This window comes from Chrysochloris asiatica, unplaced genomic scaffold (assembly GCF_000296735.1).
Source record: "Chrysochloris asiatica unplaced genomic scaffold, ChrAsi1.0 scaffold00016, whole genome shotgun sequence".
In the NCBI taxonomy this organism is placed as follows: domain Eukaryota; kingdom Metazoa; phylum Chordata; class Mammalia; order Afrosoricida; family Chrysochloridae; genus Chrysochloris; species Chrysochloris asiatica.
This window is the reverse complement of record NW_006408534.1, coordinates 23666886-23684265: the sequence shown is the minus strand read 5'-3', so window position 1 is coordinate 23684265 and position 17380 is coordinate 23666886. Positions and strand designations below refer to the sequence as shown.

General features: G+C 38.1%; 1 protein-coding gene and 1 pseudogene across 3 annotated transcripts in view; one reads left to right on the top strand and one right to left on the bottom strand.

Annotated features, from left to right (window-relative positions):
* Positions 1–17380, bottom strand: part of LOC102842044 (chromosome unknown open reading frame, human C2orf43) — a 131655-nt gene that overhangs the window by 35736 nt on the left and 78539 nt on the right. For all 3 annotated transcript variants that reach the window (XM_006835251.1, XM_006835249.1, XM_006835250.1), the window contains one exon: positions 15555–15789. In XM_006835251.1, the coding sequence (XP_006835314.1) occupies positions 15555–15789 (235 nt within the window). The remainder of the gene's footprint in view (positions 1–15554; positions 15790–17380) is intronic.
* LOC102841657 lies at positions 13521–14404 on the top strand (annotated as a pseudogene).

The following is a 17380-nucleotide window of genomic DNA, read 5'->3' as shown; positions in this document are numbered from 1 at the left end:
TCACTGGTTTTGCAGAATTCTATCATGCATTCTCCAGCATCATTTCTATCACCAAGGCCATATTTTCCAACTACTGGCCCTTCCTCTTTGCTCCCAACCTTTGCATTCCAATCACCAGTAATGACCAATACATCTTGATTGCATGTTTGATCGATTTCAGATTGAAAAAGTTGGTAGAATTCTTCTATTTCATCCTTACTGGCTTTTGTGGTTGGTGCATAAATTTGAATAATAATGGTATTAACTGGGCTTCCCTGTAGGCGCATGGATATTATCCTATCACGTATAGCATTGTACCTCATGACTGATCTGAATATGTTCTTTTTAACAATGACTGCAACACCATTCCTTTTCAATTTGATGTATTGCATTAGGCAAATCTGCTGCATAAGATCTTCTTAAAGTGTTGAAGAACAAAGATGTCAGTTTGAAGACTAAGGTGCACCTGACCCAAGCGATGGTATTTTCAATAACCTCATATGGATGCAAAAGCTGGACAGTGAATAAGGAAGATCGTAGAATAATTTATGCCTTTGAATTATGGTGTTGGAGAATACTAAAAGTGCCATGGGCTGCCAAAAGAACCTATTGATCTTTTTTGGAAGAAGTGCAGCCAGAGTGCTTAGAGGCCAAGATGGCCAAACTTCATCTTTCATACTTTGGACATATCAGGAGGGAACAGTTGCTAGAGAAGGATATCATGCTTGGTAAGATGGACGGTCAGAGAAAAGGAGGAGGACCCCCAACGAGATGGATTGGCCAGGTGGCAGCATGGATGGACTCAAGTGTGGCAACAGTAGTGAAGTTGGCCCAGGATTGGACATTATTTTGTTCTGTTGTGCATAGGGCCGCTATGAGTTGGTGCCAACTGGAAGGCACCTAACAATAACAACAATGGGTAAAATACTGAATAATGTAGAAAGCATCAAAAGAAGAAATACACAGAGTCACTGTACCAAAAAGAACTGGTTGATGTTCAATTATTTTCACAGGGTGCATATGATCAAGAACTGATGATACGGAAGGAAGAAGTCCAAGCTGCACGGAAGGTATTGGGGAAACAAACAAACAAACAAACAATAAGGTTCCAGGAATTGATGGAATGCAAATTGAAATCTTTCAACAAATTGATGCAGCACTGGAGGTACTTAATCCAGTGAAACATAGAAGACAGCTACCTACCTTGCCAACAGTTTGGAAGAGATCCATATTTGTACCTATTCCAAAGAAAAACAACCCAACAGGGTATGAATTCATCAACCAATATCATTAATAACACATGCAAGTAAAATATGGCTTAAGATAATTCAAATCCAGTTGCAAGAGTACATCAACAATATATGCCAGAAATTCAAGTCAGATTCAAAAGAGGATGTGGGACTAGGCATATCATTTTTGATGTCAGAGGGATCTTGGTTGAAAGCAGAGAATACCAGAAAGATATTTATTTGTGTTTTATTTACTGTGAAATGGCCTTTGATTACATGGATAATAACAAACTATGGATAACATTGTGAAGAATGGGTATTTCAGAACACTTAATTGTGCTCATAAGGAACCTGTACACTGTCTATCAAGCAGAACAAGGGGATACTGAATGGTTTTAAGTCAGGAAAGGCTTGAGCCAGGTTTATATCCTTTCTCCATACTCATTCAAATCTCTATGCTGAGCAAATAATCCGAGAAGCTGGATTATAAGAAGACTGTGGCATCAGGATTGGAGGAAGATTCAATAACAACCTGAATAATGCAGATAATTCAACCTTCCTTGTTGGAAGCAAATACTTACTGATGAAGATCAAAGATTACTGCCTTCAGCATGGATTGCACCTCAATACAAAGAAAATGAAAATCCTCACAACTGGACAAATAAATAACATGATAAACAGAGAAAAGACTGAAGTTGTGAAAGACTTCATTTTGCTTGGATCCACAATCAACACTCACAGACCAGCAGTCAAAAATTCAGATGATGCACTGCCTTAGGCAAATGTGCTGCAAAAGACTTCTTTAAAGTGCTCAAGAAAAAACATAACAATTTGAGGACTAAAATGCGTCTGACCCAAGCCGTGGTATTTTTAATAGCTTTACATGCATGTGAAAGTTGGATAATCAATAAGGAAGGCTGTTGAAGAATCAATGCATTTGAATTATGGGTTGGAAAAAAATATTAAAGCAACTATGCATATAAATACTCGGAGTCCTGGTGTGACGTTGTGGGTTAATGTGCCAGACTCAAAGCTGTTTGAACTTCAAGGTCGGCCATTCAAGCTCACCAACTGCTCCTCAGAAACCCTATACAGGGTCGCTAGGGGTCAGAATTGACTCGACAGCACTTAACAACAACAATAACAACAACAACAACATGCATATAAATATTCCTACAATTAAAAAAAAAGTAACAGGGATTTCTAGAAAAACAAATCTATCTTGGAAGAAGTACAGTAAGACTGCTCCTAGAAGCAAGAATGACAAGACTTCATCTCTCATATTGGACATACTGTCTCTCATTTGGACATACTGTCAGGAGGAGCCAGTCTTTGGAGGACATCATGCTCAATAAAGTGGAAGGACAGTTAAAAAGAGGAAGACCCTCCAATGAAATGGATTGATACAGTGGCAACAACAGTGAATTTAAAAGTAACTACAGTTGTGAGGATGGCACAGTACTAGGCAGTGTTTCCTCCTGCTGTGTTTAGGGTTGATATGAGTCAGACCCTACTAGCAACAAGAAGAGAAAGAACCCCCTGTAAGGTAACCACTGAACTGCTAACTAAGTCAGTAGTACACACCTACCAGTCACTAGGTAAGAGAAAGACAAGACTTTCTGCTTATTAGAAGATTTACAGCCTCAGAAACCCTATATAGAGTTTCTATGAGTTGGAGTCAACTCAATGGCAGTGGTGGTGAGTGGCAGGTAGGGAAAGAACCATCTGAAAAGATTAAGAAAGATGAATTCCCAGTCTAAAATAAGTTACTACCAGCCACAGTAGAAAAGCTCACTGGGTAACTACTTGAGTACTCAGATTTCATTTGGTGGTAGGGTACAATTAGCATTTGGCTAACTGCTGTTCTGGTACCACCTACAAGACCAAAGTAAGATCAAACTATCTTCATTCACGAGTAACTGTGTTCTAGAACAAAGTTCAAGAATATTTAGGGAATACAAAAATATTCAGCAACCGACAAGATGTAATTGGCAATGTCTGGCAGCTGATAAAGAATGTATCAAATATGAGATTCTGGAAAATACAACCCAAAGTGAGATAAATCAATCTAAACTGATCCAGAAATGACAAAGGTAAATGGTATCCTTTTGATCTTGAATGATTGACCAATCCATGATGAACATAATGTTTCCCCTGTATTCCTATAGATGGCTTGGCTGAAAATTGGGCCATGGGGTGATTCAGTCCTCTCTTTCTTTGCTGTCTTTTTAATGACCTTTTGCTTTCTTCTTGTGTGATGTTCTTCGTGCCATCCTACAACTCCCCAAAATAGTATTTACATTTGTGAGGATGGAATCGTTAGAGACTGGCATGGGCATAAAACAGGCTTTGGAGGTCAGGCAATATTCAATTCCTGAAATTGGGTGACAATTAATGTGAGTCTTTGCTTCGTAATAATTTATTTTTTCATTTATTTATTATTTTAAGGACTTACTTTCTCTGTATGCCATTCTTGAATTGTGTTGTTGTTATGTGCCTTACAGTCGGTTCTGACTCATAGCGACCCTGTACAGGGTTTCCAAGGCTGTAAATCTTTACGGGAGTAGAAAGCCTCATCTTTCTCCCATGGAACAACTGGTAGTTCCGAACTGCTGACCTTGTGGTTCGCAGTCCGATTCATAACCACTACACTACCAGAGCTTAAAAACAGAAACAACTTAAGTGCAAATTGATTTAAAAATTCAAATAATTAAAGGAATTATAAATTTCTTAATGTAAACTTTTTGGTAGGGAATTTATCCCACTCCACCTTTATTTCTATTTTTTCTTTATCCCTTCTGATAATTTCAGATGTAAATATACTTTTCTTTCTTTTTTTTTTTTAAAGAAAGTATAACACTCATTTCCTTTCCAGTCAATTCTTTTCTTGAAGGAAGCCATCTCTGTCATTCCTCAGAAATGCTCAGAATACAACATAGTGATCAGAAATAATAATACCAAATAGAAGTGTCATTTCCTAAGGGGAAAACATATTTTTCTTGGCAATGGCTGTCAATAGCATTCTTGGAAACACAACAGAATTCAGAGTTTCAAGCACCACAGTGAAGGAAATGTTTAGTAACAGAAATAATGGAAACCAAAACATGAAGGAATGAAAATTTAAAGTAATATTAATTGCTTACTTCTGTTGTTGTTAAGTGCCGTCCAGTCAGTTCCGACCCATAGCAATCCTGTATACGTTTTTGAGGAGCAGCTACTGAGCTTGAACTGCCGACCTTGCAGTTCAAACAGCTTTGCAGTCTGGTGCATTAACCCACAGCACCACACCAGGACTTCAAAAAAGAGATTGTTGTTATTGTTGTTAGGTGCATCGAGTCGGTACACACTCATAGCGACCTTATGCACAGCAGAATGAAACAATGCCCAATCCTGAGCCAACCTCACTACTGTTGCCACACTTGAGTCCATCCATGCTGCCACCTGGCCAATCCATCTCGTTGGGGGTCCTCTTCCTTTTCTCTGACCGTCCATCTTACCAAGCATGATATCCTTCTCTAGCAACTGTTCCCTCCATGTGTTTAGTCATTTCTTATGCTGTCTAAAGAAGGTATTTGAAATGATCAAATCACTGATTTTGCAGAATTCTATCATATGTTCTCCAGCATCATTTCTATCACCAAGGCCTTATTTTCCAACTACTGATCCTTCCTCTTTGCTCCCAACCTTTGCATTCAAATCACCAGTAATGATCAATAAATCTTGATTGCATGTTTGATCGATTTCAGATTGAATAAGTTGGTAGAATTCTTTATTTCATCCTCTCTGGCTTTAGTGGTTGGTGCATAAATTTGAATAATAATGGTATTAACTGGGCTTCCCTGTAGGCGCAGGATATTATCCTATCACAGACAGTGTTGTACCTCATGACTGATCTGGATATTTTCTTTTTAACAATGAATGCAACACCATTCCTCTTCAATTTGTCATTTCTGGCATAGTAAACCATGTGGTCATCAGATTCAAAATGGCCAATACCAGTCCATTTCAGCTCACCAATGCCTAAGATATGGATGTTTATGCATTCCATTTCATTTTTGACAACTTACAATTTTCCCAGATTCATACTTCATATATTCCATGTTCTGATTTTCAATGAATGTTTACAGCTGTTTCTCTTTATTTTGAGTTGTGCCCCATCAGCAAATGAAGGTCCCGCGAGCTTTATACTCCATTCATGTCATCACGGTCAACTCTACTTTGAGGAGGCAACTCTTCCCCAGTTGCATTTTGAGTGCATTCCAACCTGAGTGGCTCATTTTCTGGCACTATATCTGACAGTGTTTCTCTGTTATTCATAAGGTTTTCAGTGACTAAATATTCGGGAGTAGTTCGTCACTCTTTCTTCCTTGTCTGTCTTTGTCTGGAAGCTCATCTGAAACCTGTCCACCATGGGTGACCCTGCTGGTTATTTAAAATACTGGTGGCATAGCTTTCAAAATCACAGCAACTCACAAGCCACCACAGTGCAACAAGCTGACAGACAAGTGGTGGTCAAAAATAGATTAGTGAGAGCTAAAGGAGCTCTGGTAACATAGTGGTTACGAATCGGGCTGTGAACCAAAAGGTCAGCGGTTCGAAACTACCAGCCGCTCCTTGGGAAAAAGATGAGGTTTTCTACTCCCGTAAAGATTTACACCCTCGGAAACCCTGTACAGGGTCGCTATGGGCCGGAACCGACTCAACGGCACTTAACAACAACAACAAAAAAATTGGAAGACCAATAAGACATTCATCTCACAAGTTAAATGGTTATCACTGAATTATCCCAATACACACGAGTAATCTACAACAGATGATAGAAGAGTCAGCTTAACTCAGCCTATCTTGCTACCTGGGATAATGCCCTTGGTCATTTAGTCTATCTGGAAAAATCTCAATTCATCTTCAAACCCAAACTCATCTATCTTTGCCTGCCTTACACATCTAGCATACCCTATGTATGTTTTTATGATAGCCCCTCCAATGATATGTTAAGATTCTTTATATTTGTTTCTCTTAGCATGCTGTAAATAACTTAATGGCAGGAAAAAATTTTCCTTTATCTCTTTAGTGCCTATCAGAGTGCTTTGACTGATGATAGGTTATCAGTCAGAGTTAAATGAAATAAATAGGAAGGGACTGAGGAATGAAGTAGCTGGGCTGTTGTGGTAAGGAGGAAAAGGCTTCTTTGAAGTGGCCCAGGAGTAGACAACACAACTGGAGATTGAACCACACTGACACTGGTAAGTCAAACTGACAGGTAATGCTCTATAACAGGCAAGAAGGGCAGACCACAAGCTTCTGAAGAGACTAGCCAGGAAACAGGCCACATGAACACTGCTTAGAGTACTGAGGGATAATGTTCCTATTGTTGTTGTTAAAAGTTCTGTCAAGTTGGTTCTGATAGCAAGGGACAACGGAGAGGGAAATAAAACCACAACCAATAATAAAATACTACGTTTTCAAAAGATGCATGAATAGTTTTTCTAAAGTAGAGCACAGCAGTGTGAAACCAAGTTGTACCCCAGGTATTGTGGTGGTAGGTTGTCTAGTGCTACTAGCAAGATTCTACCTTAGAATTCTTTACCTCTGTTTGGTTTTGTCGTCATACTAGGAACAGCAGATTTCTGGTGTTGAAACAAAGGGAAGTAATGGAGATGGGCAGGTTTAATCAGAACAGGTAATTTTTTTACAAGTAGAAAGTCTTATCATGTGAAGGTGTATACAGTAGTGCAAAATGTGATCACAACTGCTGGTCTAACCTGGTCAAGACTTTACTTCTAGTCATGCTGATTTTCTTCAAAGGGGTTGATAGATTTTATATGTCTAAAATAGTCCACGGAGTTTAGGTGTGCTGTTGTAGGATAAAGCACTGGATTGCAAGGTTGGTTTGAACTGCAAGGTTGGCGGTTTATGTTTCCATTAAATTTTTTAAGGACATTCTTGGAAATCCTACTTCTATTGGGTTGCTATGATTTGGAACCGACTCGATGGCACTTTAAAACAACAAAATATACCATAATGCTTACAAGAAAAAACTAATTTCCTGGACATTATTATAAGAGTTGATAGATTATAAAAAAGGTTTTGGCATAATCACTTCCACCATGGGAAGGTAGGTGAAGAAAGTAGCCATGACTAAGCACACAAAAAAGGGAAAAATAGCACCAACAGTTTTATTTTTAAACTTCCTTTAAAATAAAATCATATAATAATAATAATAATTATGAGAACTGAAATGGGCTCCATTGTGGACAGGTATATTAAGACATGCTCAACGAGGGTCTGTCCTTGCCAACCTCTGTCTGAGGTTCTCTTGCCGGGACTCACAAAGACCAAAATACATGGAACATGGCTAAAAGAATATGGCAATAGTGGGTTTTAGGTATAGTGGGTACAGCTGGAGTTAGCTGCTTTATTTAGGTGTTTTCTGGGTAGGGGTTCTGTGATTAAATTCATGGGTGATCCAAGGCTATGTTGTAGATACTGTGTAATTACCTAAAAGCCAATTTTTAAAAAAGTGTTTAATTTTTCTAGATTTATTCTATTAAAGACATGGGAAAGACAAAGTACTTGACTTCCCTATATCCATTAGTGCTAGGGTGTGACAACAAGAGTTCTGGCTACTAATCCATAGCAGCGGTTCCTGGACAGGAGTTGGACTTCCCTTTTAAATAAAATGCCAAAGCCTCAACAGGAATGAGCCCTTTGCTTCTTTCTCCATTCTGCCTAAATATCACATGTGAGGTCTAGAGTTGCAGGAACCATAAGATGATGAGTATGAAGATACAGGTCTATGCAGGCAGAAATGTGGAAAGAAGCCAAGTTCACTGCCGAACTACTACTTTCCTCTGGAATGCCTACCCCTCAATTTCTTGTGCATGAGAAGATTAGATGCCTCTTTGTTTCAATAACCGTACTTTGGTCTCTCCATGTCTAGCCAAACTCTATCCATGCTGACAAGTGAATAGAGACCTTGGAGTGTTCTTTGTCTTTTAGATAATAGATAGGAGTTAACACTGCACTTAAACTCCTGCCAGATTTTGGTACTTGTACTAAGGTGCTTCAAAAGTTGGTGGAAAACCTCTACTACCTTTTAATTCCATGAACTATTCTAGTGTTCTCATACATATTAGGGTTAACTGAAAGTAAGTGTGTCCAAGGATAACTTTTAGCTCATCCTCTGAGTAATCCTGAGGCTGGAAGATGCTGTTGAATGCAGGGGGTGGGGGTGGGGTGCTGTATGTCACTAGTTAGGGGGCTATGAATTAAGCAGGGCTGCATGGCTGTGAAATCTTTGAGGGCAGACTATGAGATCTAATGATCTGAGGATGTAAGTATCTTGCTGCAGCCATTTTTTCCCAGGCTGTTCCTCATCTTCCTTAATAGGGTCTAATGTGACTTTTGGGTCCTGGTGTGGCACTGTGGGAGAAAGCAATGGATCGCAAGACTGGTTTGAACTACAAGGTCGGCTGTTAAAACTCACCAGCTGCTTCTTAGAAACCCTGTCCAGGATTTCTATGAGTTGGAACTGACTCCACAGCACTTAATAACAACGTGGCTTTTAACAATATGAAAACCAGAGCAAAATATCTAATTTTCCTATTCTAAAATCTCTAAACAATCTGGAGGAAGGTATTTCTCCATAAGCCAGAATTCTGGTTGTCATGACCGTACATTTAGTCTATAAACATAGACTCTTACCTAGGTGACACTGAGTCCACCAAAGTCAAAAGCATACATTAAGGTGTTATATGGTTTTAAAATAATAACACATTTCAGACTAACAGATAATTTAAAAAGATATATAACAATTTCTCTAAAAAGAGCATAGTATATCTTCATTGGGTCATTTAATTTTAGACCACAGATGACATCCTAGTACATATCTAATGATTTTTTTGTCATAAAGCATAATAATACTGACCTTCCAAAAACTGTTTTCCTTCATTGCTGAATTCTAGGCTAAGCTCCCATAAATTATTAGGGCTGTGGCTGGATTTTATAAAGATTTTCCCAAGCTGAAAACATAAATAAGAGTCTACGCAACACGGAGTCTGATTTTGTTTTTTTTAAAAAAATTACTTTGGGATTGAGTTACAGAACAATTCTGTGAAGAAATATGCAACTCTTTAGTGAAGCTTATGTATCAGCTCATTAAATAGTACGGATAACTTTATATCACAAGGATATTTAAAAAGTGATTTCCATACTGATTAAGGAGAGGAAAATTCATGAGAGTTTCTTTTACAAGAACATATTCAACAAAGTAACATAACCAAAACCCAAAGCCAAACTAACAGCCATCAAGTTGATCCCGACTCAAAGAGCCTATAGAACTGCACTTTAGGGTTTCCGAGACTATAAATCTTTACAAGAGTTGTTTTTGTTGTTAATCGCCATCGAGTCAGTTACGACTCATATAGTGACCCTGGTACAGGGTTTCCAAGGAGTGGCTGGTGAGCTTGAACTGCCAACCTTGCGATCCAAAGCAACCTTACAGTCTAGCGCATTATTCTGAGATAGCTTCATTTCTTCCAAGGAGCGGCTGGTAAGTTTGAACCGTCGACCTGTGGATAGTAGTCCAACATTTAACCCATTCTACCACCAGAGCTCCTAGTTAGTCACTGAAAGGAATTATAACACATCAACTTGGCCTAGCCAACGAAAAGATCCTAAGATGGTTACAAAGTTAATTATTTTGACCTGTGACACTGATGAGCTAAATATAATTGTTTTTAGCTTTGGTCAGGAAATCCAATTTACTTGTCTCTGTGAAAAAGACATTTCTTATGAAATGGAGGAGAATCAACTTAAAGAAATTATATAGTAGCAGAATTAAAATTGATTAAATAATAAAATTCCACATATTTTCTTCAAAAATACCATTTAAAACTACCTAGTTACACAAACTACGTAGATTAAAAACTAGTAAAGTTCTTAAAGTATACTAGATTAAGACTCCTCTAGTCTCTGAACAGCGGATAATACCTGATGTTTTACTCATACAGGGAGAATGCCCATGTATAGAATCCCAGCTTACAGAAAGGGAAATATCAGCTTTGCTAAGAAAAAAGGTAACATTTGAAATACTTGAATATTTTGGTTCCTATAATATTTCAGAACTTGCTACAGCAGAAAATCTGTGCATAAGCTAAAGGATACAGAAGACCAGTTTCTATCTAGACAAAGTAGAATTTATTATCCACTATTTGGACTGGCGAACTTCCTCCATTTGTTTCCGTAAGATTTCTAGTGGAGCACAGACATTACATAATGGCTAAACACCACAAGGCCTACTTGGACTCAAGTTGGCAAGCCAAAGGTCATTGTCTGGATGGCAATCAAACTACAAAGAAGCAGGTTAACAGGGAACTATCCAAACGGCTCAGATGTGACCACTGAGAATGATCTTTATCTAGCCTGGTCTTCTTTCCCCACAATAACCGTTTTCATCTAATTCAGCAATTATGCCATCAGCTCAAGTGCCCGATGCGAATATTGGTGACCTTCACCATTCATAGGGCATAAACCCTGAAGGAGATCACTAATCATCTGCAAAGGCTAGGGTCTTACATTATAAGCATGGTTCTCGCTCAGCTGGGACCTTCTTCCACTTGCAGAAAAGGAAGTGAAATCATCTAGTTAGCTAGGCCATGGAATTTTCTATATGATGGCTAGGATGAGCTTGGCCAAAAGCAGCTACTGCAAGGGTTATTGCATGAGCAAGCAAGGGTGGGAGTGGGGATCCAGAAGGGGCAGGTGGGAGAAGGCTGTATAGCATGTTTGGCTAAAGACCAGCCTAGGGTCAGTACTAGCAAACTGAGTGAAGTACTCATGTAGAAAATGAACTCATAACCCAGAGAAGAACGGTCATTTTTATCTTCTTTCTCATTACCCATGGTTATAGCTTCGGATGGGTTATGGGAAAAAAGCAGAGACCACAGAGGTACTGATTACTCATATATCAAAGAGAAAGAATGCCAGAAACAAAACAAGTTGCTCTGCAAATGCTTTTTGCAAGTTGGTTGTTTGGAGTAGAGATGATGTTGCTGGCATCTATTGTTTTTTTTTTCCAAATTGAGATTGTCTTGGTTCTTGGTATGATTAGTGATTTTCAATTGAAAACTGAACATTCTGGGTAGTATGATGTTACGGAATTCTAGATCTTATTTAAACCTTTTAAAACTAGTTAAAAAGTTTATCCTGCCCCTTTCCCTGCTGGAATGATATCCCTGCTGATATCATTCCAGCAGGGAAAGGGGCAGGATAGTGCTAACATTTCATCTGATCAATAACTTAGAACCAGAGAAGGTAAAGGACTAAACTTAGGTCACAGAGTGAGTCGGTGGGAGAAGCAAAACAAAAACTGAAGGTTTCCTATATCCATTCAGTGTCACTGTCACTCACCAGGCCATCTCCTTCTCATCTGCAGTAAGAGGGGAGGGCAGCAGATTTGATCAGATGGTCTTTAAGGGACATGTCCAACTTCAACCTATGGCCATTTCTATGTTGTCTTTAGCCCTGTTTCTGCTCTCCTACCTCAATGTCTTCCCCCACTACCCTAAAGCTGAAGTAAAGTATAGGCGTTGGGAAAGCAAAAAATAATCCACAAATAGAGAAAATAGTTGAATCTTGTATATATGATGACCAGTTCTTACTACATATTTGAGCCACCACCTCCCTTATGAGCTGTAGTTGTACAATTGTGCAAGCAGAGATTTGACCAATTTTTGGTTTGGTTTTATTTACATCATCTTAATGCATTCTTGATACAGATGAGTATGGCAAATTTTATTCAAGTGTCCTGCTTATCGTTGTTGTGGTTGTTAAGTGATGTTGACTTGATTCCAACTCATAGTGAACCTATATAGATAGGGTTTCTGAGGGGCAGCTTGTGGGTTTGAATCACTTACCTTATGGTTTACAGTCCAGTGCTTAGCGTACACCAGGAGGCAAAAAGAAAGAAGCAGCAGCTTATGGTAAAAGCAGCTTCACACAGTAGAAGATTACCTGGGATTAAACACTACTTACTAACTGTGCATCTTTGGAAAAATGATGAGTACTATGATGTACAACAGCTTTGCCACTGTACTTCTGAGGAACCACAGGTAAAAGCGTAGAACAGTATTTGGTTTGTACTGAGTTTTGAGCACCATGAAATACTAACTTCTGCATCAAGTGTTACTGAGACCATTTACTAGAGGCCTGTTAGAAATTAAATGAATGTTTTATTGTATTTAATCATCAGAACACCCCTCTGATGTGTTGATTATTCTGTAGGGTAAGAAACTATAATTATCTTATTAGGAAAATCATTTATAAATATAGCATAAAGTAGTATCATGTAAAAAGATAGATTACATTTTTAAGTGATATCTGAAGCCAAAAGAGTAAAGTAGAAAATATTTCTGGCACATTCTGGAAGTATAATGAGCAAAGCGCCCATAATAATAGTAACAATGTTACCATGGTGGTTATTTATTATTTTTGTAATTTAACCACCCCCACCCTAAAAAAAACACCAACAACCACACATCTAAAGGTGGAAAATAAAATCAACTGTTCACTGTATGGGAATATTGGCTCTGGTTTTCTTGGTCTGTCTCACTGAAGTAACAAGACACACGCTAGACACATTCCTGTAAAGGCTTTGGTGAAGAAACCAACTATGGACAAGAGAATTATACCTCACCACTCACCATTCTCCTAGCGTGGAGAACCAGAAGCATAACATAACATAAAATTAAAGTCTCATGGAGGCTTTCTACCTATTTGTCATATAAAATGATACTGACTATATTTTTATATTATTCATCCTTGGTTTTAAATGTTTTAGGAAAAAATAAAAACCATTTACTAGAGGCCTGTTAGAAATTAATACATTCTGTAATGTTATTCTTAAAAAACTTTCTTGAAAACAACAAAACAGAGTTTGTAGGCTTCCGGTCGCCTTGCTCTGGAATTCTGATGCTGTCTCCCAACAACTGTTTCTTAAGCCAGAATACCTAGAGATACAGCACTGAGGCTGCAATGGCCTGAGTCTTAGAAACATTACATGATGGATCATCCCTTGCCCCAGGAAATTTACCAGCTATACTTCTCCCAGATAGTGACAGCAGCTGAAAAATGATCAGATTTCCATTCCTGATCGTCAACCTAAGAAGAAAATTTCAGGAAGGCGAAAGATGAAGCTCTACTTCCAATAGCTCTACATATAAACATTTGCCAAAGACAAGAAAGAATACCATGAAAACACTACTGAGCCTAAATAACAGTGTTTGATTTAAGAGAGAAAATTCTCTTTCAGAAGAAACTCACAGGTATCCAAAAATGACTGAGATTGAGCAGGCTGAATTCCAGCTTTCTGAATTAGAACTGCTGGCCAGTATGTTCCTCAGTGAGAACGAGCTCCTAGTGAATGACCAACTGGCTTTAGTTGAATTGAACGACTATATTGAAAAGAAGACAATGGAGGGGCGATCTTCAAAAATGTACTTTACTGTCAATATCAACATAGATGTATCTGAGAAAGCAATGATGATGGTTTCACTGACCTGTACTCTTCCTTTCAAATACCCTGAAATTCTGCCTGAAATTACTGTCAGATCAATATTATTAAGTAGATCCCAGCAGACCCAGTTGAACACAGATCTGAGCAATACCTGTTGTGAACTGTTGTGAAGATGTCTGTATATTGAATGCCACAGAATGGGTTAGAGAACATGCCTCTGGCTATGTCAGCAGAGACACCACATCTTCCACCACCACAAGAAGTACAACCCAAATGACTCAATCTCACTTTCACAAGACTTGGGATCTACAGCCATCACATCTACAACAAATGCCAAACAAAGAATGCTCTTGAATGGTCAAAGGAACTTTCCCTGTCGGGGTTTAGCATGCCAGAGAAACCTGGTATTGTTTGTGTGGAAGGTCCACAAAGTGCCTGTGAAGAATCCTGGTCAAGATTCAGAAAATTAAACTGGAAGAGAATTCTAATTCGCCATTGACAAGACATTCCTTTTGATGGTACAAATGATGAACTAGAAAGACAAAGAAAATTTCCAATTTTTGAAGAAAAAGTGTTCTCTGCCAAAGGAAACCATATGAACTTTGGTCAGCGGTATCAGTTTTTAAATGCCAAAGGATGTGGGGATGTTTTCCTGATGTTCTTTGGTATGGAAGGACAATGACTTAGTAGGAGGTGTAGTTGAGAACATTTTTGTCATTGTTGGCTTCTTGCTATTTCCCACTCATCCTTGAAAGATTAAGTCATTTTATTTCAGTTTATTCTTAGAAAGTTGGGGAAAATGAAAACAAAAAAAGGAAAAGAAGATCTAAAATGCATCTGTTATGGAATGATAATGAAACAGAACTGTTTCAAATTATAATATTAAAAGTGCTGATAGAAATCACCTGATATATAAAGTATCCATTATAAAAGAGATTACTTATGCCTGATAAAGATAATGTTGGTGATCTAACTTGTTCCCATTCGCGTCTTACTTGTGTCCACTCACCCAAGAAAACCAAACCCACCACCATTGAATTGAGTCAATTCCCACTTGCAGTAACTCTGTATAGGATTTCCGAGGTTGTAAATAAGCATTGGACTGCTAACTGCAAGGTTGGTGGTTTAAGCCTACCAACTACTCCTTAAAACCCCATACAGGGTGACTATTAGTGGGAAATGACTCCGTGGCACGCAACAACAACAACAAATCTTTACAGAAGCAGAAAGCTTCATCTTTTTCTGGCAGAACAGCTAGTGAGTTTGAACTGCTTACCTTTCGGTTAGTTGTTAAGTGCTGTCAAGTCGATTCAGACTCATAGTGACCCTTGTAGGGGTTCCAAGGCTTTAGATTTTTGCGGAAGCACAAAGCCTTATTTTTCTCACATGGAACCACCATGCGCCCTTTGGTTAATGGTCCAATTCTTACCCTACAGTGCCACCAGGGCTCCTTGTCTCCATTAAGATACTAGAAAAGCTAAAGGCTCACTGTGCAGCCTGTGTTATGGTTTAGGGTAGTCTCAGGACACAGCTTTGTCTCAGGGACTTCTAGGAAAGCTTTTGATTTCCTGGTTAAAGTACACCTCTTGTTCCTCTTTCTGCTACAACACCAAAGTGATGACTGGAGTGACAGTCATTCTTCTACCATGAGGAAAGAAAGAACTAAAAGAGCCACAGAGATGCCAGTTCCCACAATGCCAGCCTTTGCCTTTCTCTAGATGTCTCTTTATGAAATAAAACAAGTTGTACTTAAATGACAAAAAAAGAAAAAGAAAAAACAACAAAACAAAAAATAACCTGATACAATACAATCCATGTTTAAATAAACTTACCGAGGCAGAATGGATCCAGGGGACTCATGCACATACACTCATCTGGTATGCTTCTTGCTTGACCAAAACTTCTGATTATGAAAGACTTGATGCTCTCAGGCAATGGTTTCAATAATATGTAGCTAATAGCATAGAGAGCATATCGAAACCAGCACAGTAATGGGGTGGCAATCTTGCCATTGGGTGACACTGACATGCGCTCAATTGTTGGAAAGAGCATCAAGGAGCGGATTACCTACGATAAAGAAACAGACTTTGATGAAAGGTTCTCTTAGCCTATCACTTCGTGGTTTCTTCCATGCAATACTTAAAAATACTTGTGCTACAAGACTATAGACAGACAGAGCACCCTGACCTATTGTACTCTCAGCCCATAGCCAATCTAGGTTAAGACACAAGGATAACTTTGATATGTTACTGGGCCTAATTTTCAAGGTGAGGAGGAATCAGATTCTAGATAATTCCTAGCAACCTGTAATAACAATTCACAATTCCTTTGATGAACTGCTGAAAGTAGGAAAGTGGCTATGCCAACTTGACTAATTATACCACAAGATATTAGATTTATAAGTAATCTATTGATGTCAAATCAGTTCTGACTCATGGATACCCCATGTGTGTCAGAGTAGAACTCTGCTACATAGGGTTTTTCAATGGTTAGTTTTTTGGAAGCAGGTCCCCAGACGTTTCTTTTGAAATACCTCTTGGTGGATTTGAACCTTTAAGCTTTCAGTTAGCAGCCAAATGTATTAACTATATGCACCACATAAGAGACTCCATTTCTATTCACCATTTCCTTTATTGATTACATTTGAAATATTTCACTTTAAAAAAACTCTTATATTCTTTAATTTTACCAGAAAACGATAATCTTTAACAAGACCAAATAGATTTCTAAAAGCAAGGATTTGACATTAATAAAAACGCAGCCCAGGGACAAGGGAAGCTGAAAATCTGTACCTATCTGGGTACATGTTTAAAGACAAAAACATTATCTCAACTCAATTAATCAGAATATTATCAAATACACTTTAAAATAATTCAGGGAAAAGAATCACCAAATCATCTGAAATTTACCATTCTTTATCATATTAATTTTTCTAAATTAGTTTCTGTGGAGATTAGAAAAGGCAAAAGTTAGGCACAATCTCTATTAATAACAGACTAACATGAATGGAATATATTCAATGTCAGTAGATTGTACAATGGGATATGAAAGTGAACACAATGACTTAATTCAATAGCCTCTTTAAAATTAAGTATTACATACGGAAAGCATATAAAAATAAATGTATAATTTAATCATTATAAAGTGAACAGCTATGTGGTTCAAGAAACAAAACAGTACCAGAAACCCTGCATGCACATTTTCCCAATCACAACTTATGTTCATATCTTAGACAATCTCTAGACTGACTTATTTGTTTTGCTTCAACAATTAACATCCCTTAATATTTACTTTTGGAGGAGTGCTGATGGTGCTTAAAACCCACTCTGTGGGACACAGATGAAGCTTTATGCTTCTGTAAAGATTTATAGCCTTGGAAACATAATACAGGGTCGCTATGACTCAGAACTGACTCGAAGGCACCTAACAACACAACAATATTTATTTTTGCCTGCTAAATGAACAAGCTATAAAAGGAATCAAGCTGTATTCTTTTGTGTTTTACTTTTTTCACTCAACATTATGTTTATGTGACTTATCTATATTAATATATATAGAAATGCCTTATAACACTACCTTGAATATACCCACCTGAATTTAGAGATCATCTGAAGAACAGATTTGATACGTTAAAAACTAAAGACCAAAGAACAGAAGA